This window comes from Quercus suber, unplaced genomic scaffold (assembly GCF_002906115.3).
Source record: "Quercus suber isolate HL8 unplaced genomic scaffold, Cork oak 2.0 scaffold_857, whole genome shotgun sequence".
Classification (NCBI taxonomy): domain Eukaryota; kingdom Viridiplantae; phylum Streptophyta; class Magnoliopsida; order Fagales; family Fagaceae; genus Quercus; species Quercus suber.
Window position 1 is genome coordinate 114,741 of NW_027070287.1, and position 13,750 is coordinate 128,490.

At 35.0% G+C, this 13,750-nt stretch overlaps 2 protein-coding genes across 3 annotated transcripts; both read right to left on the reverse strand.

Moving 5' to 3' along the window:
• Window positions 1–5: 5 nt before the first annotated feature.
• LOC136061434 (arabinogalactan O-methyltransferase 2-like) lies at window positions 6–518 on the reverse strand (the record flags this gene model as incomplete). The annotated part of the gene is made up of 1 exon (XM_065767874.1): window positions 6–518. A coding segment is annotated over exon 1 (459 nt), but the record flags the coding sequence as incomplete, so codon positions are not given.
• An 8,153-nt stretch (window positions 519–8,671) lies between these two features.
• Window positions 8,672–13,189, reverse strand: LOC112032275 (ras-related protein RABE1c). Of its 2 annotated transcripts, none has more exons than XM_065767870.1 (8): window positions 12,842–13,189; window positions 12,085–12,137; window positions 11,447–11,519; window positions 10,124–10,189; window positions 9,819–9,916; window positions 9,437–9,499; window positions 9,257–9,349; window positions 8,672–9,090 (listed from the first exon to the last, which is right to left on the reverse strand). In XM_065767870.1, the coding sequence occupies exons 1-8, from the start codon at window positions 12,912–12,914 to the stop codon at window positions 9,007–9,009; spliced, it is 603 nt and encodes a 200-aa protein (XP_065623942.1). In that variant the 5' UTR covers window positions 12,915–13,189; the 3' UTR covers window positions 8,672–9,006. The 2 variants fall into 2 exon arrangements, with proteins under 2 accessions (XP_065623942.1, XP_023920811.1); XM_024065043.2 differs by lacking the exon at window positions 12,085–12,137 and adding an exon at window positions 10,944–11,044 and having other exon boundaries at window positions 12,842–13,188.
• Between the last annotated feature and the right edge of the window lie 561 nt (window positions 13,190–13,750).

Consider the following 13,750-nt stretch of genomic DNA (forward strand, 5'->3'; position numbering starts at 1 on the left):
GTGGAGGCGCGTAAGATAGGGGCGCGTTTGAGAACTGTCTGGACCCACTTCGGATCTTCCTCGAGGAACAAGGTCGTGCCACGTGGGTTTAGCGATGCCCACATGAGCGAGTCGTGTCCGAGACCGAATACGAGGAAGTTGCAAGGAGCGAGGATTTGGAGGATGTTGAAGGAGATTTTGATCTCGGAGAGGGTCTGCTGTGGGACCACGCGTGACGTGGCGTAGTGGAGAATGGCTAGGAACTGAGTCGGCGTCGTCGTGGCGGCGGCTGAGTTTGAGTTCGAGTTGGGTTGGCTCAGTGGGCAGAGGAGCGAGTCGTCATTGTTGTTGTTGCTGGAGTTGTTAATGGGGGTTCTGCTTAAGCCGACTAAGAGGAGTGTGGCGATGATGGCGCCGGCAGTTACGGCGGCGAGGAGCCGGAGCTTCTCGGTAATGTGACGGCGATTAATGTTGTTGTTCTTCATGTCTCAGCTAATTAAGCTGCGAAAGAGAGAGGAAGCATTTGGGTTTGGTTTTATAAGAATGGGTGATCAGACTAGATCGAGAGTATTTTAAGATAGTGACGTGGCGTGAATTGATACGAAATAGTGGTTTTTTTTTTTTGAGGGGAAAATAGTGGAGTTAGCACTTAGCATTGTCTATTTTTTAGAAAATAAACAAACAAAAATAACCCATTGGGTTGATGCAGTTACACTTGAACTATAAAATAACCCACTAGGTTCACTAAGCACAAACTATATTTAGCACCATTTTCCTTTCACTTTGTTTAGCAAAAAATATATATGTATATTTAACACGTATTGTTTAAAAGTTATTTCTCCAAGTCTTTTATATTTTTCTAACATTTTGTCTTGATTGTGTAGAATTTACTATAATTGCATTGTAATTATTATAGATCGCGTTAATGGTTATTGTTAAAATATTTATTAAAAGAGTTTTAATATCACATTCATGATAAACATAAAAAGTTAGTTATTTTTTTTTCCATAATTTTTTTTTTTAAATAGTTTCTAAATTAGTAGCCTTGGAGTACTTGTGAACTTTTCCCATAATTTATACAATACGCAAAAGTGTTTGGAACCTTTGGATAGCTTATGGTAAACAAATACAAATAGCAGTCAAAGATAATAAAAAGGAAGTAAGAGTAAAGTTTGGATAGCTTACTATCTTTAATTGAGTAAAGTTTGTTCTTAGTAAGAAAATTAGATATATTTTTTTTATACTACTAAGTTTTCTCATTATTTAGGCTAAAATATCCTTGTTTTGTCGGTACGTATATATGTATAGATAACGTCGACGTACAACTGGGGAAAGGTGCAAGAGTTACAACATAGGGATCGAACCAATTAAAGATTTTGACAAGAAATCTTGCGTGAAAGATTGACATAGCAGCTTGTTTGTACATGATCGATATGTGGTGGTAAATTCTGTGTGATGTAAAGTTGGTTTGATAGTAATGGATGGGCTAATAGATGAAAGGAAAGGACACTGCCCCAAGTTATATACCTTGTTGGATTCGAAAACATTTATGGGGACATGAAGGTACGTGGTTAATTATAATAGGTTAAATAATAGTGTGAGATTGAGAATATTGCAGCTGTTACATGATTCCCCAAATAAATAAACAATACATAACCACTGCAATATATGATACATCGATCACTCCACTACTCTATAATAAGGAAGCTACAGTGTGAGAGTTGGATAAGACATAATGAGGGGGATTAAATAAACATTGGCAGATCTGGTTCTAGACAGCCAACTTAATTGTCATCATCAACAAGAAAAAGGGCTGGCTCTATTGGCTATCAAGAAAATGTTTTTGATTGATGAAGGTCACTGCCCAACGAAATTTCCAAAAAACTCACAAGTGTGAGTGATGCATCACCAAACATATATACATACATACATACATATATATATATATATATATATATATATAATTTTTATAGAAAATTTTCTCTAGCGGATGATACAGACGCTATTTAACAAATACAAATGAAATCAAAAAATATATATAAATGATAGAGGGAGTTTTTAAGATTATCAACCTCCCACAAAAGCACTAAGGGTACGTTTGGTACACTAAATAGAGATTACAACAAAAATTGTAATCTTTATTACTAGTAATAAAATGTGTTGTAATGTAATAACTAAACATATTCATTAGTTTGGTTGTGAGTTATAACATTAGAATGAAACTTAACATTTATTTTAGGAAATACCTTATTTATACTATTATATCTCCTTAAAAATTGTTATTTTTAAATTTAAAAGAGACATGTGTTATTTTTTATAATTTTTTATTTTTATAATTGTTAGATGTATGTGGAAAATTTTTTTATTTAGAAATATATTAAGTTTTGAAATTATTACTGTATGGTTAGGATTTGTAGCCCAAGCCCAAAACAATAAATTTGTAGAGTATGGGTGAAAGAGCTAGGTTAAGTATTGGATTGACAACAACGAATCACAACTTTCAAACACAAGCCAACATGAATTTACACGTAAAACCTCCGAAGAGTTATATTATTGTTTATCTGATGAACAAAGGTCTTAGGGTTACAGTCAAGTTCTTTCTTTCTCTTTTTGTTCTTCTTTCTCCCTCCCTCTCTCGTTAGGAGCCTCCTTCCTTTATATAGCCACCCTTCTCTTCATCTCCATCATCCACTTGTTCCTCATCCATGAGTTTGCTTGAGTACATGTCACGTCAAGCATCTTAGCACTTTACGCATGCTTAAGGATAGCAGAGAAGACAAGGGCCTGGCCACCCTTCGGCATGTGACGAAACGTGAACCAAAAGCTTGAGTGAGCTCTTGATAAGAATCGATGGAGTCTGCTTTCAGGTTATCAAACCACCTCATGGCCACGGGTCCAAGACTAGAAGGGAATACCTTGCACATCAGAGTTTCATCTCTGGAGTAGACATCCATCCTTTGGTTAAAATGGCTCACATGTTCTACAGGGTCAGTTTTACCATTGTAAATAGTAAAGGTTGGCTGGTTAAAACGCTGAGGAAGCTTCGCTCCTTCAATCCTGCGCGCGAAAGGTGACCTGGAGATTTGATTCAAAGCCTTGCTCATGGCATCATTGCCCACCCCTCCATGTGGTGGCCCTTGAGGTTGCTTCTTACGAGGGTGCTCATCCTTATATGAAAAAGATTCGCTGATTGGAGTTCGAGACCTCTGCTCATAGGTGATGTCTTGTCCGTCACCTGAGTCATCATCAAAGTGCGAGGCAACACGTTTTCTTTTCGCATGGCGCAGCTCCCTTCTTAACCTTTCAATCTCTATTTGCATGCTGTTTTTCTCTGCATGAGAAACATGACTTCCACCATGAGGTTGAGTTCGTTCAGTGTGTGTAGTATGCACACTGCCTTCACGGTCTTGCCTCCGCTCCAAATTGAGAAAATGATCAATATCTTGGGACGCCCCAGACTCTGCCGGTTGTTTTCCTGGTTCAGCCATGATCAACTGCTGCTACTTCCCTTTACACTCAAGCTTTTCCCATAGACGGCGCCAATTGCAGGGTTAGGATTTGTGGCCCAAGCCCAAAACAATAAATTTGTAGAGTATGGGTGAAAGAGCTAGGTTAAGTATTGGATTGACAACAACGAATCACAACTTTCAAACACAAGCCAACATGAATTTACACGTAAAATCTGAAAAGCCGAAGAGTTATATTATTTTTTATCTGATGAACAAAGGTCTTAGGGTTACAGTCAAGTTCTCTATTTCTCTTTTTGTTCTTCTTTCTCCCTCCCTCTCTCGTTAGGAGCCTCCTTCCTTTATATAGCCACCCTTCTCTTCATCTCCATCGTCCGCTTGTTCCTAATCCATGAGTTTGCTTGAGTACATGTCACGTCAAACATCTTCTTTTAGCTCTGTGTGAGTGGCGGTAGGTTAGGATGTACTGTTCAAGGGTCTTCTCCACATAAATGCAGCCAGAAAAGTTGCTGCAGAGTATTAAATACGGTGGTAGCAGCTTTCCCCTTAGATATTTCTCCATCCTTATCGTTTCCCAGCATACTCAGAGCTTATCTTAATCAGGTGGAGTCCTCAGAAGGTCATTTTGGCCTTTCACACACTCAATTGATTTATAATATTTGCGTCAGAGGATTACAACCTCTTCGGACAGGAGATATCCTTTTCGAATTGTAATAATTCTTACTTCTGAGGGTCCCACTTCCAGATGGGCCCTGCTTTTTCCATCTCCTTTTTCTCGGTCGCAAAATAGCTCTCCTATGGGCTTTTGGCCCATTATGTTGGGCTGGGCCATTTTCTCCCCACAATTACACTTACTAAGGAATAACTAATACCACCTTTTAAAGAGGAATAGTTATTCCTCATTTTGAAGAATAGCTATTCATAAGGAATGATTATTCTTTGTAATAAAAACACAACCAAATTAAAGAATATCTAAACCATATGAATAACTATTACATTATAACGCCTTTTACAGTCTACCAAACATGCCCTAAATCAAAATCATGAATTCTGACTCATGGTTTATAATAAAATGAGATATATTAACCATAAGAAGACAAATGAAGGCTTGATGTAGACCTTATATTAGGAAGTAAAGTGTTGTAATTTTTCCCTTTTATATGGACACAAAAAAATTTCACGTTTTAAACCACCCTACGTCAAAATAAATTAAAGTAAATCATATTGCGACTTACCATAACTCAAAACAAGATTGTTGTAAATATTTTTCAAATTATTTTCAGGAACGCAATTAAACCACTTGAAAACAAATTGTTTCCTTGAAAATATATATATTTTTCCAAAACATTTTACTTTGAAATCTCAATAAAATAAAATAAAAAATCACAAATTTTTTAATTTTAAGTTTAAGTCCTTTGTATTTGGTTTGAACTCTTTGATATGAACATCAAGGAGCTGCCCAATTGGCCCTTCCCCATGATGGTCGAACAAGTGGGTCCTTCCTAGTTCCCACTAATGCAGCATGACCCATTCAGTAATTCCCCCAAATGCACGGCCACTTAATCTTTCTACACTAATTGCTAGTTTAGTCAACAAAACAATTGAAAGGACAGAAAATAAGTTAGATACTACTGAAGGGTTAGGATTTGTGGCCCAAGCCCAAAACAATAAATTTGTAGAGTATGGGTGAAAGAGCTAGGTTAAGTATTGGATTGACAACAACGAATCACAACTTTCAAACACAAGCCAACATGAATTTACACGTAAAATCTGAAAAGCCGAAGAGTTATATTATTTTTTATCTGATGAACAAAGGTCTTAGGGTTACAGTCAAGTTCTCTATTTCTCTTTTTGTTCTTCTTTCTCCCTCCCTCTCTCGTTAGGAGCCTCCTTCCTTTATATAGCCACCCTTCTCTTCATCTCCATCGTCCGCTTGTTCCTAATCCATGAGTTTGCTTGAGTACATGTCACGTCAAACATCTTCTTTTAGCTCTGTGTGAGTGGCGGTAGGTTAGGATGTACTGTTCAAGGGTCTTCTCCACATAAATGCAGCCAGAAAAGTTGCTGCAGAGTATTAAATACGGTGGTAGCAGCTTTCCCCTTAGATATTTCTCCATCCTTATCGTTTCCCAGCATACTCAGAGCTTATCTTAATCAGGTGGAGTCCTCAGAAGGTCATTTTGGCCTTTCACACACTCAATTGATTTATAATATTTGCGTCAGAGGATTACAACCTCTTCGGACAGGAGATATCCTTTTCGAATTGTAATAATTCTTACTTCTGAGGGTCCCACTTCCAGATGGGCCCTGCTTTTTCCATCTCCTTTTTCTCGGTCGCAAAATAGCTCTCCTATGGGCTTTTGGCCCATTATGTTGGGCTGGGCCATTTTCTCCCCACAATTACACTTACTAAGGAATAACTAATACCACCTTTTAAAGAGGAATAGTTATTCCTCATTTTGAAGAATAGCTATTCATAAGGAATGATTATTCTTTGTAATAAAAACACAACCAAATTAAAGAATATCTAAACCATATGAATAACTATTACATTATAACGCCTTTTACAGTCTACCAAACATGCCCTAAAATAAAAACACAACCAAATTAAAGAATATCTAAACCATATGAATAACTATTACATTATAACGCCTTTTACAGTCTACCAAACATACCCTAAATCAAAATCATGAATTCCGACTCATGGTTTATAATAAAATGAGATATATTAACCATAAGAAGACAAATGAAGGCTTGATGTAGACTTTATATTAGGAAGTAAAGTGTTGTAATTTTTCCCTTTTATATGGACACAAAAAAATTTCACGTTTTAAACCACCCTACGTCAAAATAAATTAAAGTAAATCATATTGCGACTTACCATAACTCAAAACAAGATTGTTGTAAATATTTTTCAAATTATTTTCAGGAACGCAATTAAACCACTTGAAAACAAATTGTTTCCTTGAAAATATATATATTTTTCCAAAACATTTTACTTTGAAATCTCAATAAAATAAAATAAAAAATCACAAATTTTTTAATTTTAAGTTTAAGTCCTTTGTATTTGGTTTGAACTCTTTGATATGAACATCAAGGAGCTGCCCAATTGGCCCTTCCCCATGATGGTCAAACAAGTCGGTCCTTCCTAGTTCCCACTAATGCAGCATGACCCATTCAGTAATTCCCCCAAATGCACGGCCACTTAATCTTTCTACACTAATTGCTAGTTTAGTCAACAAAACAATTGAAAGGACAGAAAATAAGTTAGATACTACTGTTAGTATTAGTTTAGGAACATCTTATCTAGTTTTTCGCTGAAAACTTTTTATTGAAAGTATCCTAAAGTATAGTTGTATCTTAAATTTTTTTGAAAAAGTGAGAAAATGCAAGAAAAAAAAAATGAGATTTTTATAATCTGTATATAAAAGCTAAAAAGTTGAGTTTATAAGCTAATATCAAACATAGTCTAAGTCAATCTGGTTTCTATATTTTATGCCTACACTTAAATTTTTTTTAAAACTTAACATGATCCTTCCTTCTAATGCACGACCATTTAGTTAACTAAGCAATTGAACAATTGCAAAGATCGTCATAACCTTTTGTGACAAGTAAGACTTACAAAATCAAGAAACTATCATAATAATAATAACATAGACCCCACCAAATGGGCTGCAGAAGATTCCTCCAATCTTCTAGGATAGAATTTCCCTATGGGATTGAATTTTCCTACAACTTAATTGATTTTAGAAAAATTGCTTCACTCAACTATATTCCAATTGAAATAGTCAAAGTTTAAGAGTATAATAAAATCTCACAATATTTTTATAATACCTTTACTTTTGGGTTTATCATGAGTTTAATACTAAATGTTATTCGGGTTTGTTAATTAATCTACTTTCCCCTTCTTATGTTAAAATTTGAATTTTTTTTTTCCTATTATATTTTTGAATCTGAATGTCTTTGTTAGAAATATCAAGAAATACTAATTGTAAGGACTAGATTTGAATCTCAGCCCAAAAGGTAATTGGATTCAAGCCCAATAAGCTCAAAACAATAAATTTGTAGAAAGTTGGTCGAAGAACTGGGTTTCAATGAATGAAACAACAGTTAGACTTGGTTTATAAGACTATCAAACAAAATAAGAGTATGTTTGAATAAGAAAATTTGTCCTCGGCACAGTCCAAGAAGCTCTGCTCTTGTATATATTGAATGATAATGGTTACAGAAGTAGTTTCAGATTATTACAGTCTTCTCTCCCTCTTTTCCTTTTGTTTTCTCTTACGTTATATACTACGTTTCCCTTTCATCTTCACCATCCACATGTAGGTCAAATTTGCTGGTGTTGATTTTTATCCTATCAACCCCTTCCCAAAGTTTTTAGGTAATAGCTGTAAGGTTGAAAACCATTGTTTAAGTATCACTTCCTCATTAATGCGGTAAGAGTGTTAGTTGTAGGGCATTTAATGCGAATGTAGCAGCTTTTCTTAAAGATATTTCATGATTATACTCTTCTTTGTTTATCTTTAATACTTATCTTTCTCCACAAAATGGTCTAGAAGGTTGCCCTTGTCAATAAATCACATCTTCGGACCTCGGTGTTGGGTAGCCAAGAAGGAACTCATCCTCAGCAAAGTTTCCTAAACTACTATGACCAACATTGTTCTCTCCACCTATTACCATGAGCCATTTCTATAGTACTTTCCCATCTTCAGATGATTCCTTATCCTTGGCCTGGGCCTCAAGCCCACCACATATGTGGACATGTTTTCTTGGGCTTTTTGCCTCTACACTAATCATTTGAGGTTTTGAGTTACAAGGCTCTTGACAAATTGCATTTCTTTTTTGATAGTTAGTATGTGTGAGATAGCGTATACCAAATTCAGATTGACATGAAAAAGAAGAAAAAAAAAATCTTATGTTTTAAATCACCATATGTCAAACTAAAATAAAGGAAATCATACTGCAACCCACCATAACTCAAAACAAGAGTGTTGTAAATATGTTGTCCAATTTTTTGTTAGGGAAAAAATTGAAGTAATTGGTATATTCAACCATACATCCAATTTGGCTTTTCGAAGAATCATATAAGGAAACAAGATAGTTTTCAACCTGGCAAAGAAGGCCAACTAAATTTTGCATATTCAGGACCATTCAACTTTGAAGAGTTGTATTTGTCACTTTTGCAACAAATAAAAGAAGTTCAGAGTAGTTCTGGAGGCATGGATTACAAGTTCAGTTTTACTTGGACTTGTTCATAAATTTCTTGATGAATTTTACTCCCAAAAGAAAAGTAATATTCTAAGAGGGAGTATGAATAAAAATACTGCCATTACATCCTCCTCTTCAGATAAAGAACACCACTCTTGTGGCAAAACAACATTTTTCTTTTTAGAATGGCATATTTTGGACTCCGCTTCAGTGAAAAAAATACACACACACACTAAGGTTGGTACATTAAAAAAATAACAGGACAGATACACGAACCCTACATAATGTCATCAGAATCGCTAATACACCTAAATGAGTGCCACTATCAGAAAATTCCCAATATTCTTCATTATGAACCACAGCAACTTGACCTTTGTGTAGCTTGACCACCATTCTGTGTCTGGTCTGGCTTGTTAATCTTGAGAGTTTGAGGCTGAAAGCACCAGACAAGATAAAAAGTCTATTAGAATTTGATGTTTTTTAAGAAAAGAAAATGAAATAACCATGTTTGATGGCACAAATCTACTGCTTTTTAAGAAGAGAAAAAGAATAGATCACAGAGTCAAAAAGGGATTTGGAACCACACACACAAAACATACCTCAACTTTGGAATCAGTTTCTGCAAGCCTTCGCTTAATATCCCTTGCTATAGAAAAGAAAACCTCCTCCACATTCAAATTCGTCTTTGCACTCTGCAGAATATTTCTTTTGGTATGAGCAGAACAGAACAACTGGTATTTCAAAAGTAGATTACATCTTGATAGTATATTGTGACTTACAGTTTCAAAGAACTTGATGCCATACTCATCAGCAAGAGCCTGACCCTTAGAGGTAGGCACAGCCTAGAGAAAGAAAGGGAAACATTAAGTAAACATTATAGAACACATGGTCACGCACACAAATACAGACAGAGATAGAGAGAATGAGGAGAGGATCATATACAAGCCCAGTCAGCACCCAAGCTTTTAAGGCTACAGACTCACATATTGATCCACAAGTCATCCTTCTCTCATACTTTTAAGGTGATTGCATGCAGGATGGTATATACTGCACCAGTTACGCAAGTCATGCAATAGAAAAGCCCAATAATGAACTTGGCATCCAGCCCACCATGTGAAAAGGCAGAATTTGCTGCAAGTTGATTAATCACAAAACACCTACCCTTTTGCTTTCATCCATGTCAGCCTTATTTCCCACCAGTATCTTGTTAACATTGTCGGATGCATGTTGTTCAATGTTGCGAATCCAGTTCTTAATGTCTGAACAGAAAGAGATGGGTCAGCTCCATAAAGAATTGAAAGAGATAGAATTAATTGCAATAGCTCAAAAAAGAAAAAGGCACCACAACTGGCACAACAATCACCAACTCTAAATGAAAATATACTATAAACTTATCAAACTTAGCAATTGCTATGCAAATTCCAAATGCTGAGACTAAAACAGGAAGAGAAAGGAAGAGAAGTTACTGTTAAAAGATGACTCATCAGTAACATCATACACCAGCAAAATACCCATGGCTCCTCGATAGTAAGCTGCAAAAGATATAAATAACATAAGCAAACTCCTCTACAATCTAAAGATAATGCAAGATGCAATTCATATAAAAATGAACCATCTTTACAAGTATATATCAGACCTCCCATTTATATGCCAGCAAGCACAAATGTTTAGGAACCAAATACACGGTGGGACTTCATCAAAGGTCTGATATCAACCAGATGGTATCACAACTACTTTGAGCTACTACATTTGCATTTCAGGGTTTAAGAAAATATGCTTTTTGGTTCATTTGGACAGAGGTATTTATAACGAAGGATTTGAATTTGAATTTTCAGTTTAAATGACTTGAATAGAGTATGAAATGCCAAATTTTTTTTCCTATTGGTGAAATTGGTGGAGGGCTTGGAGCTTTATTAATATGTGGGTTTGAAATAATTAGGTTTAAGATATCATTTCAAATCCATCATGTCACAACTGTTTTTGTTTGAGCAAAATCCCTAAAATTCACATCACCATGTGTTGTTAAATTTATATCAAGAATTTTATATTAGTTATTTTTCTTAAAAATCCCTTGACTTTAAAACCAAAAATCCAAATGCAACCTTTCTTAATTCTCTAATTGAAAAGCTCAACAGCTGGGTGGGTTTAAAATGTCAAGGCTGGAATATGGACAATGCTTCAATTGTCCAAGGAAACACTCATCTGCAAATAATGAGGAGACAAACTAGCAACAATCTACCCACGTTGAAATCAAAGACGCAACAAACAAAAATCCAAAACACAAACCTGTTGTGATAGTTCGAAACCGCTCCTGACCAGCTGTATCCCAGATTTGCAATTTAATTCGTTTGCCATCAAGCTCAATGGTTCTTATCTTAAAATCTATGCTGTTGTGAAAATTTAATATTGAAATCACAAGAAATACCAAGACAGATATAAATGCATGTATATGCAAGTTCTCAACCTCAAGCCATCACAGCAAGGTGCATGTAAGTCACGACCCTCAACAAAAGAGGTGTCTAGAATAATTATGAGCATGACCAATTGATTATATAGCATCTGAAATTTTGAGAACATTTCATCAATTTATTGAAGTCTTTTATGTTGTAATATAAATAGAATGAATCTAAAGGCCAACAATCATTCAAGTGTCCTTAATTTTTTCCCTATTCACATAAGAGGTGCCACAATTAGTTACCCATGATCCTCATCTTGGTATCAGTTTTTGCTAGGTGCAAATTTGCAAAATTAATAATTGGATAAAAACTGAAGTTCCAAGGGATACAAACCCAATGGTGGTAATAAAACTGGTTGTGAAGGAACCATCAGAAAAGCGCAAAAGCAAACAACTCTTGCCCACACCTGCAGAGATTTGATAAGAATGTCAAATAACCAAGACAAAACAAAACAAAAAAAAAAAAAAAAACAAAAAACAAAAACTGTCATGTAAAAAAAAAAAAAAAAAAAAAAAAAAAAAACAAAAAACAAAAACTGTCATGTTACGTTTGGCCATTTTCAGGAATTTGAAGTCCTCTTTTTTCGCTGTATATATATATATATATATTTTTTTTTTTTTTGGGAGGGGGGTCTACTAGGTATATAGGTTTCTACCTAAGGCCATAGGCCAGATGCCCTCTAGGAGTTTGAACCCTGGCAACCTCCATGAGAAACTCAGCAGATGCTACTAGGCCATTGGCAATTTGAAGTGCTTTGTTTTAACATAATATTCAAGTGCCTATGACCAGCTTAAAAAGGAGGCATGTAGAACAGAGACCATCCTTATATTTAAACACTAGCTAAAATCTTGTGTGCAGATATGATGCTAAGTCAAGGATGCATTGTCTAGAATGGTAGAAATGCCAAGTAACATGACCTAAAGTCAAATACGTTTGATAAAAATGAATAATATATTTAGAGATTGTGTTACATTGGGTGAATCCATAATCAAAAGATCAAGACTAGGGATCCATGACACTCGACCTGCAACCAAGTAACAAAAGTAAAAACCAAGAACCCGCAAAACAAGATTTGGTAATTTAACAAGAGAAGGCTTTTGCATGATTTAGGAGCTTAAAAAGAAGAAAACAATACAAACAAACAATCCTCAAGCTTTTAACATCACTAATATAACACGGAGCTGATCATATTTTCCAATTCTGCAGTAGAAGATATCATACACATGATGCCAACAAACTTGTACATAACTCATCATACATCACATTTGGCTGCACAACACAATAGAGATGTTCATAGCAATCTCTCTCTCTCTCTCTCAACCAAAAAAAAAATTGTCCAGTGCAAACCCATCAAAATTTAGCCCCAGAGATTTAGCAAGCCTTGCCTCCATTATGATTTCACCTCCATATATTTATTTTGCCATCTACTTATAAAGCATGTAGGAAATTATAGCACAAAGCTGGAGAAAACCAAAAATCAAGCAAACCCATTTCTCAAAGATATCAGGGAAAAAAAAAATCCCATAAAAATCACAGCCATCTCATTGAAACCACCAGCCTAAAACCAATCAAATAGAAAATGAGATCAAATACCCATTTGTTGACAAACCAAATCATATGCAGTAATGCACCCATACCAAAATTTAAAATCTATAAGAACAAAAAGATTATTAAAAAAAAAAAAAAGATCTCAAAGTTTCTATCTCACAAAAGAAAAAGAAGACTAACCACTGTCGCCAATAAGTAGAAGCTTGATGAGGTAATCATAATCGGCACGAGCCTTTGCTGGTGGTGCAGCCATCGTTTTATCTCCAAAACCCACAAACTCGATTCCTCTCTCTCTCTCTCTCTCTCTCTCTCTCTCTCTGCAAAGTGCAAACAAACCCAAAAATTGATAGAGAAAGATATAAATGGAGTGTTAATGTGAGAGATCGAAGTTTTGGAAACGTTAGCAAGTGTTCTGCAACATATTCAGAAACGATCCAATAGTTTTGTAGTTTTTTGAGTTTTGGGTTTGGTTTGATGACCTTCGGTGACTGTGTGTCTCTCCGCGTGCAGACTGCGATAAATATAAATATCAATATATATATATATATATATATGAGGGATGCTACGTCTACAACAATTTACAACATTTTTACAACAAATCACATGTGGTTAGTTATTATTGGTTCAAATTTGAAACTAATACTAAGATTACTTTTTATCCCAACAATAACAATCAGTAACACTGCCACTTAGGATTTGTTGTAGAAATATTATAAAAATGTTGTAGAGATATCATTTCTCATATATATATTATATATATATATTTAGAACTCTGCCATAAATATTTTATCACACTGTTTTTATTCTTTTTCTTTTTTGACACACAATATTTATTAACAATTGCATGCAGAGTTTAATGCACACATTTTAAAACATAGAAGGATAATCTTCACATTTGAATTATAGTGAAAAGTAGTAAATTGTAGACAGTGATCGAGTAAGGAATTTAGAATTTGTGATTTGGGGAAAATTTTCATTTCCTGTTTTTTCGGGACTTTTAGTGTAAAACTTGCCTGAGTTTGTTTGTTTGTTGCTGTCGTTTTTTTTTTTTTTTTTTTTCAATAATATCAAAAAATTATTGTGAGAATG